This window comes from Bos indicus x Bos taurus, chromosome 10 (assembly GCF_003369695.1).
Source record: "Bos indicus x Bos taurus breed Angus x Brahman F1 hybrid chromosome 10, Bos_hybrid_MaternalHap_v2.0, whole genome shotgun sequence".
Lineage (NCBI taxonomy): Eukaryota > Metazoa > Chordata > Mammalia > Artiodactyla > Bovidae > Bos > Bos indicus x Bos taurus.
Genome location: NC_040085.1, coordinates 94,753,425 through 94,765,618, shown reverse-complemented (window position 1 = coordinate 94,765,618; position 12,194 = coordinate 94,753,425). Strand labels below are relative to the sequence as shown.

General features: G+C 41.1%; 1 protein-coding gene across 4 annotated transcripts in view; it reads right to left on the bottom strand.

Moving 5' to 3' along the window:
• The window catches only part of EPB41L4A (erythrocyte membrane protein band 4.1 like 4A), a 294,024-nt gene that overhangs the window by 36,301 nt on the left and 245,529 nt on the right, over positions 1-12,194 (bottom strand). For 3 of the 4 annotated variants that reach the window (XR_003512866.1, XM_027552607.1, XM_027552608.1), the window contains 2 exons: positions 9,372-9,455; positions 8,286-8,399 (listed from right to left, as the gene is read on the bottom strand). Coding sequence is in view for 3 of the 4 variants with exons in the window: in XM_027552607.1 (XP_027408408.1) it covers positions 8,286-8,399; positions 9,372-9,455 (198 nt within the window). In the remaining variant the exon portion in view is untranslated. The remainder of the gene's footprint in view (positions 1-8,285; positions 8,400-9,371; positions 9,456-12,194) is intronic. The other variant, XM_027552609.1, reaches the window with a different exon arrangement.

The window sequence follows — 12,194 nt, the reverse complement described above, 5'->3', positions numbered from 1 at the left end:
TCCTAAATTGAAATTAACCTTCCTTCAGCATTTGGAGGCAATGCCTCATTATCTTTTTCCCTGCTTTTGCTGTGAAGCAGTCCAAGTCCATGATATTTATTTGTCATGATCTGTGTTTTTTTCCTTTCACATTTTCCTCCCTGATGCCAATTTTTTAAAATTCTCTCTTGGCCTATAATGTTTTAATGATCTTGGTACAGATCTTACTTTTCAATACACTATGCCAAATGCTCAGTGCGTTCTGTCTATCTATAAAGTTAAACCATTCCAATCTGGGGTATTTTCTTATATTATTTATTTCATAGTTTCCTTACTTGTAATTTTTTGGGTTTTTTCCCCTCAGAAATTTCATTAGTCAAATGACTGATATTCAGGTTTGATCATAATAATCCTTATTTCCATGGATTTGTTTTGGTTCTACTTTGGGGAAGATTTCCTTATCTTCCAATTTAATTATTTAAAATTATACCCCACGAATTTAAGATCTAAAAACTCTTATTCACTCTTTCAATACCACAGTTTTCACTTTTCTAAAGGTAATAAGTATATATTTTTTAGAAAATTTTGTTTCTTATACTGTCTCTATTTCCTGTGAATTCCCCCCGCACATACTCCTAAGTCTTGGCTCAGTCTCTGTCTTTCCAAAGAGAAGCTATCCCCAAATGCTGGGTGATTATGGCTGTTTTGATATTTTAGACACTGAAAAGACTGGAACCCTCTGGATGGTGCAGTGCATGGTAACAGACAGCCTCACTGCATTGCAGAGCTAATATGGGAAGTCTCGCCATTTCACTGGAGAATCTTTTGAAAGTTCCTATCTGTGGACCTTTTCCCTAGTATCTTTCCATATTTTATAGGGAGAGTCTCTACTCTCATGCCTAGGAAATAGAAGTCTGGCTTCTAGCATTCTGGGAATGAGGACTTCAGTTCAGTTCAGTCACGCAGTAGTGTCTGACTCTTTGCGATCCCATGGATTGTAGCACACCAGGCTTCCCTATCCACCTCACCAACTCCTGGAGCCTGCTCAAACTCATGTCCATCGAGTCGGTGATGCCATCCAACCATCTCATCCTCTGTCATCCCCTTCTCCTCCTGCCTTCAATCTTTCCCAGCATCAGGGCCTTTTCCAATGAGTCAGTTCTTCCTATTAGGTGGCCAACGTATTGGAGTTTCAGCTTCAGCATCAGTCCTTCTAATGAACATTCAGGACTGATTTCCTTTAGGATGGACTGGTTGGATCTCCTTGAAGTCCAAGGGACTCTCAAGACTCTTCTTCAACACCACAGTTAAAAAGCATCAATTCTTTGGCACTCAGCTTTCTTTATAGTCCAACTCTCACATCCATACATGACTACTGGAAAAGCCATAGCTTTGACTAGATGGATCTTTGTTGGCAAAGTAATGTCTCTGCTTTTTAATATGCTATCTAGGTTGGTCATAGCCTTTCCTCCAAGGAGCAAGCATCCTTTAATTTCATGGTTGCAGTCACCATCTGCACTGATTTTGGAGCCCAAGAAAATAAAGTCTGTCACTGTTTCCATTGTTTCCCCATCTATTTGCCATGGAGTGATGGGACTGGATGCCATGATCTTAGTTTTCTGAATGTTGAACTTTAAGCCAACTTTTTCACTCTCCTCTTTCTTTCATCAAGAGGCTCTTTAATTCCTCTTCACTTTCTGCCATAAAGGTGGTGTCATCTGTGTATCTGAGGTTACTGATATTTCTCCCAGCAATCTTGATTCCAGATTGTGCTTCATCTAGCATCTCGCAAGATGTACTCTGCATAGAAATTAAATAAGCAGGGTGATAATACACAGCCTTGAAGTACTCCTTTCCCAATTTCACACCAGTCTGTTGTTCCATGATTTTTCATATAGATATAATATCTCTGTCTCTTTTACAAGTTAATCCTCTTCAACTAAGGCAAATAAATGCTGAAGTTTCTCACAGCTCTGTCATTGGCTTGTCTTTGCATTCTATCTATAGTATGTATCTATCTAGACAACCTCAACTCTATTTCATATTTCAACTAACATCTGTAAGAAATCTATATTTCAGTCCAGATAGCCATCTAGCTCCTTATATCAAACAATCCACGTAAATCCCTTACTTGGACTTCTCAATGGTACAACAAATTCAACTTATCAACAACCAAACTCAGTTTTCCTTTTTAAGCCTGTGATATCCAGGTGATTCTTATTTCAGTGCATCACACCTCCATCCATGAAATTATACAAGTCTGGCTTTCATCCTGACACCTGTCACTCCTTCGCCCCTCATTTTGATCCTTCTCATCCCACACTTTTACCTCTTAAAGGGTTTTAAAACCATCCACTTCCTCCTATCTCCACATCGCCACCTTGGCACAAGTTCCCATCCTCTTTCTCTAGGACCTGTGTGCTGTCTGGCCTACGTCCACCACCACCTTTCCCCCAGAGGCAGTAAAGACCATCTTCACCCAGTACAAATGCAACCGTGTTACCACCCCCTTAGAAAAACTACCGGAAAAATGACTGAAATCCTCAACAAAGGCCAGGTGTCCTGTGAGGTCTGACTTCTCTTTCTCTCTTCCTTTCTCTTTCTCTCCAGGCTCGTCTCTAACACATTTCTGTCCTCTCAGTGCTTGACGACACTGACCTTTCAGCCTTTCTATGAATACTCCCCATCTCCATTCCATCCCAAGGCCCCTACAGGGACTGTCTCTAGTGCTGGTTAACACATGCCTTGCATAGAGATGCCCTCAATAAGCATTTTTGAGTGTGAAAATGGACTGGGGTAAAAATAAACTTGTACTGCCCAGAACTATAGTAGCTGTTCTGTTCTAAAACAGGACTGCTTAAACAAGCAGGCTTCAGGATCTCCATGAACGTTGAAAAATTCTATGAAAATTTATGTAGTGGTGGTTTAGTCACTAAATTATGTCCGATTCTTGTGACCCCATGGACTGTAGCCTGCAGGCTCCTCTGTCCATGGGATTCTCCAGGCAAGAATACTGGAGTAGTTTGCCATTTCCTTCTCCAAGGGATCTTCCCGACCCAGGAATCGAACCCAGGTCTCCTGCATTGCAGGCAGATTCTTTAGCAATTGAGCTGCAAAGGAAAATTTGTACATGTATTTAATTAAGCACCTACCCACCCCCCCCCGCCCCCGGAATGAATCCAACATTTCATCAGTCTCTCAGAGAGTTTCATCATCCCAAAAGGTTAAGGACCAGGGTTCTAGACTCCACCAGAATTTGATAGATTTATCCATTTAATGACAGACAACTAGCAAAACAGGAAATTTTGATATGTTTGGCAAAACATGTTATTCTGGCCATGCATTGCAAAGTAGAATTTTCCATTATTAAATTTAAGTACATGATATTCCTCCATGCTGATGACAAATCTCAGTTTTAAATGTCAGAGTTGATTCAACTATGCAGGGATTTGTGCTCAAGAGCAAGGTAAATACATGTGAAGATAAAACAAGACTGAGAAGGACAGGGACAATTACAGAGTATTTAGAGTGGAAAGAAACAAAGAATGAGCTCCAGCTCTTGATGCCAACAGTCAGCAATGTCTAGTCTCCTCAAAACACACATGCCTAATAAGACACCTTTCAAGTACCACACAGAACCAGACAGAGGCCCTGATGCTCAGACAAAAAGATTCACTACTCTATAAAATCAAAACTGTCTTTCCCCTGGATGGTACCCATGAGAGGATCCTGTGTCCACTCACCACAATTATGTCTCTGTGTTGCACAGGAAGCCAGCAGAAACTGTATTCAATATGAACATTATTAAGTCTCGACTTGGGATTGTGTGTGCTCCCAACTATTTCAAGCAATTAGTTTAGGAAAAAAAATTTCTATAAATTTTGATATGTAATGTAAAAACTTGATAAATTCACTTCTAAACATTAAAATTGAAATGACCATCTGCTCAGTGTGTGTATTTTATTTAGGGAATGGTGAAAAAATACACTAATAATTTAGGGTGAGAACCTATAAAAACCTATCTATTAACAATAATCATACCATCACAGATTCTTAAAAGATTTAGTAATTCCCACTCCCCAGAACTCCTCAATACACATGTACAGACAAATGCACTTTATAGTGTTTCCCAGTGATGTTGACTTGTTTTTTAAGTGTTCTCCAAGTTGAACCAATTGTCGGAAGAGAAAGGAGAGCAGAAAATCTATTCCCCTGCCTGTTTTAAATGATGACTCATTATCCCTGCCTTTTTCAGACATACAGATGTGGACCCAAATTCTGGATGTGTGCAAGGAATAGTTACTCTTTCCTCCTCAAGCCTGTTTTCTCATCTATAAAAGTGAGATAATAATGCTGGGCCAGGTATTTCTCCATTGGTACTCAGTCCCATCCAGACCTAGCTGCAGTCTCCCATGTATTGCCAAGACGAGAGACCTGAAAATTACACCTTCCTAGGCTTCTTCACCACTTAGGTGCTCAGCTGAGACTTGAAGGCAGGAGAAAAAAGGAGGCGATTTTGCTTCTGGCAGCACCTGCAGCACTTACTGTTGCATTCCCTAAAAGTGAGGATTCCACAGCCTTAGACGTGGTGGTACCTTCTCCAGCAGTTGCAGCAAGAGTCATTCCTCCAGTGGTGGTGGCCCCGGCAGTGTCAGCGCCAAGCACAGGCCCCCGGGGGGCCAGCTCTAAGGCAGAAGCAGCTTTGAATCACTGGGTGACTTCCCCATCTCCCCCGCTACTCCTGCAGCCCAGGGGCAGCACAGCATCCAGGCCACAGACTCTTGGTCTTTTTGTTCCTTCAGTCCTGCTCATACCTGTGCACTGATTTCTGCCTTAATCCCTCTCTGCTGGAAAGGCCTAGTGACTGAGAGATACATTACATCAGCTTCTGTAGGGTATCATAAGGTTGAAACGAGAAAATACATAGCTAGTAAACTGCTCAGTACTTGGAACATGGTACATGCCAGCTATTTTTCCATTATTCTGTCTAATCATCATGGGTTATGATCTGGCTCCCCCTTCTCAGTCCTGTTAGGTGAAGATGATGACCTTTCTTTTCTTAACTTTCAAAGGATTTTGGTGAAGTGGACCTGGTTTGAGAAAGTTATGGATGAAGACTCTGGGAAACTGGCAGAAACAGAAGGAATCAAGCAGGGATGGACCAGCAAGTGAGTATGCAAAAGGGCAGAGAAAAGAGATGCACCTCTGCTTTCTAAATCGACAGTGCATACAAAAAGAATCTTGATGGTTATCTGAAAACATGACATAATGTGGAACATCTCATAATGTGGTTATTGTTGTTGTTGTTCAGTTGCTAAATTGTGTCCGACTCTTCATGACCCATGGACTGCAACATGCCAGGCTCCTCTGTCCTCCACTATCTCCTGGAGCTTGCTTGAATTCATGTCCATTTAGTTGGTGATGCTATCTATTCATCTCATAATTATAAGTCACATAAAATACCACTCATGTAGGCACCCAAAGTAAAACACAGTCCCCATTAGATAGAAATAAAGTGAATTTCACTAGTAAGTGATTTCTAAGTCTTCCTCTCTTAGACCTATCATATTGCCCAGCCTACTTTGCAGAGAGGGTTCAAAACCGCTATTTAGGAATTTTTCTTTTTTTTATTAAGCACAAACACACAAGTATATTCATATGAACAATCTGACCTGCTGGGTAAAATGTAACACAACTCATTTTCTCTGTTCTTGAAAGGGGTTTTACTCAAGTTTAAGCAACAATATCAGTCTTGAGAGCCAATAACTCAGTCTCACCTAAGAGATATCTCTCTAACCACGATCCTGTCTTCCCAGTTCAGTTCAGTCGCTCAGATGTGTCTGACTCTTTGCAATTCCATGGACTGCAGAATGCCAGGCTTCCCTGTCCATCACCAACTCCAAGAACTTGCTCAAACTCACGTCCATCAAATTGGTGATACCATCCAACAATCCCATCTTCTGTCGTCCCCTTCTCCTCCCACCTTCAATCCTTCCCAGCATCAGGGTCCTTTCCAAGGAGTCAGTTTTCGCATCAGGTGGCCAAAGTATTGGCGTTTCAGCTTCAACATCAGTCCTACCAATGAATATTCACCCTGACTTCCTTTAGGATGGACTGGTTGGATATCCTTGCAGTCCAAGGGACTCTCAAAGGTCTTCTCCAACACCACAGTTCAAAAGCATCAATTCTTTGGTGCTCAGCTTCCTTTATAGTCCAACTCTCATATCCATATCTGATTACTGGAAAAGCCATAGCTTTGACTAGACGGACCTTTGTTGGCAAAGTAATGTCTCCAACATTAAATGCTTAAATATTAAATGCTTTTTAATATGCTGTCTAGGTTGGTCACAGCTTTTCTTCCAAAGAGCAAGCATCTTTTAATTTCATGGCTGCAGTCACCATCTGCAGTGATTTTGGAGCTCAAAAAAATAAAGTATCTCACTGTTTCCATTGTTTCCCCATCTATTTGCCACAAAGTGATGGGACTGGATGCCATGATCTTAGTTCTCTGAATATTGAGCTTTAAGCCAACTTTTTCACTCTCCTCTTTCACTTTCATCAAGAAGCTCTTCAGTTCTTCTTCACTTTCTGCCATCAGTTCAGTTCAGTTGCTCAGTCGTGTCCGACTCTTTGAGACCCCGTGAATCGCAGCACGCCAGGCCTCCCTGTCCATCACCAACTCCTGGAGTTCACTCAAACTCATGTCCAGCGAGTCGGTGATGCCATCCAGCCATCTTACCCTCTGTCGTCCCCTTCTCCTCCTGTGCCCAATCCCCCCAGCACAGAGTCTTTTCCAATGAGTCAACTCTTCGCATGAGGTGGCCAAAGTATTGGAGTTTCAGCTTTAGCATCAGTCCTTCCAAAGAATACCCAGGACTGATCTCCTTTAGAATGGACTGGTTGGATCTCCTTGCAGTCCAAGGGACTCTCAAGAGTCTTCTCCAACGCCACAGTTCAAAACCATCAATTCTTCGTCTCTCAGTCTTCTTCACAGTCCAACTCTCACATCCATACATGACCACTTCAAAAACCATAGCCTTGACTAGACGGACCTTTGTTGGCAAAGTAATGCCATAAAGGTGGTATTATCTGTGTATCTGAGGTTACTGATATTTATCCCAGCAATCTTGATTCCAGCTTGTGCTTCATCCAGCCCAGCGTTTCTCATGATGTACTCTGCATATAAGTTAAAAAGCAGGGTGACAATATACAACCTTGACGTACGCCTTTCCCGATTTTGAACCAGTCTGTTGTTCCATGTCCAGTTCTAACTGTAGCTTCTTGACCCGCATACAGATTTCTCAGGAGGCAGGTCAGGTGGTCTGGTATCCCTATCTCTTGAAGAATTTTCCACAGTTTGTTGTGATCCACACAGTCAAAGGCTTTGGTATAGTCAATAAAGCAGAAACAGATGTTTTTCTGGAACTTTTTGCTTTTTCAATGATCCAATGGTTGTTGGCAATTTGGTCTCTGGTTCCTCTGCCTTTTCTAAATCCAGCTTGAACATCTGGAAGTTCACAGTTCATGTACTGTTGAAGCCTGGCTTGGAGAATTTTGAGAGATTTTTTATTTTGCTAGCATGTGAGATGACTGCAATTGTGCAGTAGTTTGAACATTCTTTGGCATTGCCCTTTTTTTGGGATGGAATGAAAACTGACCTTTACCAGTCCTGTGGCCACTGTTGAGTTTTCCAAATTTGCTGGCATATTGAGTGTAGAACTTTCGCAGCATCATCTTTCAGGATTTGAAAGAGCTCCACTGGAATTCCATCACCTCCACTAGCTTTGTTGTAGTGATGCTTCCTAAGGCCCACTTGACTTTGCATTTCAGGATGTCTGGCTCTTGGTGGGTGATCACACCATTGTGGCTATCTGGGTCATGAAGATCTTTTTGGGGTCATGAAGATCTTGTCTTCTCAGATAAAAACATTTAAATCTTTTACATATTAATGTATATCATTAATCCAATACATATTATATATACATATTATACATACTATATAATATATATTTTCAAAATATTATACATATTTTTAAAAATTTAGTCTTAACTACAATACAGAGAGTAAGTTCCCATCAATATTTTATGAAATCATCCTCTGAAACTCTGGCTTTTTAAGAGAAATGCTTCAGGACCTCTAGCTTATTTCATCTCAAAAAAACAAAAAACAACAACAACAAAACTCAGAAGCTCTCTGTTATTGTGAGGGGACCAACAGTCACGCACTATGAGAATATCCTGGTTAAACTGCAGCTGGGGCCTGGAACTGCTGCTGAAAATTTAAAACCGACGGCCGTTCCGCTTACCTCCTCCTGGTGGGCTGCACAGAGTCATTGTCGCTCCCACACGAGGGGTTTCGGCGGCGTGTGTAAGGGAACTTGGGGGATTTCGTGCGGTCGTTGGGGAAGTTATAGAGTCCGCTGGAGTGGAAGAGGAATGGTCAAGGATGTCTGCAGAGGGCTGGGAGAAGCAATACCCTAAGCTGGACCTAGGGAAGTGCTCATAACTGCCATTCTCTACTTTCCGGGGAATACTGGGTCTTGGGCATATGGTTCTCTTTCCTGACAAGATTTATTGAAAGAAGAGTAAGATCTAGTAAAATAAATCAGGAATGGGCTTGTTTTACTGGACTTCAAAAGAAATGAGCACACAAATGATGGCAACAGTAACAACAATCTGCGTTTAAGATGAATCTACACATGCTTGCTGAGGGCTTTATACTCATTATCCCAGTTTATCTCCAGGTCAACCCTAGTCACTGAAGTACAGGTATTAGACCCATTTAACAGTAAAGAAAACAGAAATACAGAATATTTAGTTAAGCAGCCAAGTACCCAGGAAAGAGGCAGAGTTAGAATCTGAACCATGGCATGGTCAGACCTGGAACCATCATTCAACTTATCAATAAATTATGAAGCAGATCTGTCCCTGGTATGGTAATTGTGAACAAAATTAACTAAATATTTATTTCTAGGAATAAAGGTCATCTAAAAGCACTATTCATCAACGGTAGTTTTCTTTTTTTTTTTAATTTAATTTTATTTTTAAGTTTTCAATTTAAGTTTTAACAAGAACAATGCAGTTGGGGAAATTATCATCAATATGTCATTTCAAGCATCCAGATGACCACCTAAGCCATCCTCACCAACTTTCAGGCAGTTTCTTAGTATACGCACGTTTTCCTTTCTGTCTTTCCAGGAGAAAGTTTCATGTTAGGACACATGCTGTTGACTTCGACTTCAGAAGTTCTCAGTCATGCTGATCTAGGAATCTGACTGCCTTGTCCACAGTTAGTCATCACCAGCCACAAAGCAAATTCCATTGTTTAACAAGCTGCAATTGCCAACCCCATTTATACTGTTCTCCTTTATAAAAACAAGGATTCTCTTTACCTTTGGGGGCCATTTTCTTCCCACGGTGCATGAGATTTGCTTCTCTGGGTATCAGGGCTGTTTTCATTCTTTGCTTTCTTAAAGCTTTAATTTAAAAAAACAAACAAACAAAAAAGAGTGGAAAATAAATTAAATAGAAAATAAAAGAAAATTAACTCACATACTTATTTCTTCAGTAAAATTATTTAACAAATGTTTTAAAATGTGTTTTTATTCATACCTATGACTCATTCCAGAAAAAAAGGTAAAGTGGCTGCCTAAAAAAGAATAATAATAATAATAATAAACTTTCCAGCTGTACCTTGGGGGTCTCTTTGCCTCTTCTTTCTTTCTAGTTTTACTGCCTTAAGTCACCCAAATGCCAAGTCATCAATTGTTAAAAGAAATTTTCTAGAGTCCACCTGCAGTATGGGAAGGGGCTTCCCTGATAGCTCAGTTGGTAAAGAATCCACCTGCAATGCAGGACACCCCGGTGCAATTCCTGGGTTGGGAAGATCTGCTGGAGAAGGGATAGGCTACCCACTCCAGTATTCTTGGGCTTCCCTTGTGGCTCAGCTGGTAAAGAATCCACCTGCAATGAGGGAGACCTGGGTTCAAACCCTGGGTTGGGAGGATCCCCTGGAGAAGGGAAAGGCTACCCACACCGGTATTCTGGCCTGGAGAATTCTGGCAGGATGAGAAACAGGGGGAACCAGCAAGCCAAAAACACAAGGCTGACAAGAAAGGAAAGTTGAGTATTCTGGCTCATGTGGCTGGTTCCCTCTTTCAGTAGTGGTCAGAGACCGCTGGCTTTGGATCTGGGTCTGAATTTGTGCAGGCCGGTCAGCTTTGGGCAGGTTCAGGCCGCCCAAATTGACCTTCTCTGCCCCTAGCTTCCGCCGTATCTTGGCTTCATCCTTCCAAATCAGAATGACTTTCAAATCTTATTTCCTGACCTAGTATCATCTTTCTGTCCCAAGAATGTAAATATAACTGAGCTGTTATTCAACCTCAACAATTATTTTAGAAACACTGGGAGACACAAGGCAGGGGCTCATCAAAAGCCTCCCGTCACCAGGGGAGGACAGAAGGTGTGCCACCTCTCACTTCCCTGGGAGCCTCCACTTCAGAAAAAGATAGAGCTACTTAACTCCTAATCCATGTTTAACCCCAGCTTTCTGAGGAATCCTCTATTTAATTGTCCTGGAATATAGTCATAGCAGAGTTCTTTGTAACAGCAAAGAAAGAGGAGAGAAAAAATGACAAGGTAATTTCAAAAAATGAAAATAAACTTGTACCCTAGTATATGATATTCATCTAGGGAGTTATAAAGCCTAAAAAATTAGATATTTGACAAAGGCATGTTAAAGAGCACTAGTATTCGTAGACGGTAGGTATATTTTATTTATGTTATTCTTAAAAAGATTAAAAAACATTTGGAAGATCAAATTTCTAAAGTAAAACTTTAATTTTGAAAGGAGGAAAAGTAATAAATATGGTATGTAGAAAGATACAGTAGAAAGTTTGGGTGTGTTTAATAAATCAGAGAGAAAAGAGAAAAGGGAGATTGAGCAGTGCAGTAGGGACATGAAAGAGGAACTGAGAGAGCAGCAGCAGAATAATGAAATCTCAGGGGGCAAATTAACTGAATGCAGTCTCTGAGCTAGTTCTCATCTGGAGCTTGAGTGGGAAAATTTGGCAGTCCTTCAGGTATCAGTCCTATGGGCAAGAATGCAGTTGTGGAGCGGACTGCACTCCTTCCATACACTCTAAAAAGGCTTGGGATCTGAATTTCATGCATGCCCGTTCTTATGTTAGACTCACCGTAAGCATACCCTGTACATACAGATTCAGCTGACCCTCTAGCCACAACTACGAGGCTACGAGAAGCACAGCACATGAAAGTACATCAATGCTGGTATAAAATCGATAGTGGGAAGCTGCTACAGGACACAGGGAGCCCAGTCCAGCGCTCGGTGCCAACCTAGAGGGGTGGGATGGCGGGGAGTGGGGGGAAGGCCCACGGGGAGGGGTATACTTATGGCTGGTTCTTGCTGTTGTACCGCAGAAACTAACACAACATTGTAAAGCAATTATCAACCCATCAAAACAAGAATGCAAAAAGAGAAAAGAGGAAGAAAGTGTACACGAAAGCAAAGAACTTATCATTCCAAAAAGAGAATCTATACAGGGAGCATCCAGTACGTAAACAAAAGAAAATGAAGGCAAAACCTTGGGGAAAACATTGCAACTCTGAGAAATTTCATAACTTAGAATTATTTTGCTGAGAAATCATACACTATATTTCTCCAAGTAGCAACAATCCAATTGAATGAAAACACCATTATTATTTTTTTTGGGGGGGGGTGCTTTGCAGATACTGCATTTTTTTTATTTTTTATTTTTTTTACTTTAAAATATTGTATTATTTACTAACAAAAGATGGAGTAGATGATCTAAGAAGTTTCTCAAGGTCACATATCTCGGAAATATGTGACTTCTCTACAATGCGTATGGAGTACTCTCTATAGAGAGCTCACTGTATGTGCAACATTCTGTTCCATGAACATAATTGGAGATAGGAAAAAGTGACGCTGAAACAGTGTCTGAACAGAGAACAAGGCTGATCTTTCAGGGAAACAATCCACATAATATATTAAGAGAAGGTCCTTCCGCTGGGGGATGCTTCAGGGAAAATTGATGCAAAAGACCATGACAACTCTTCATACATATGCAATCACTGCCTTCTGAAACCTTGCACCTCTAAACGCTATAAAACCTCCTTCCAGGGCCACAGTTCAGTGTACTGCTATAATGAACGCAGTACATTAAACATGAATGCTA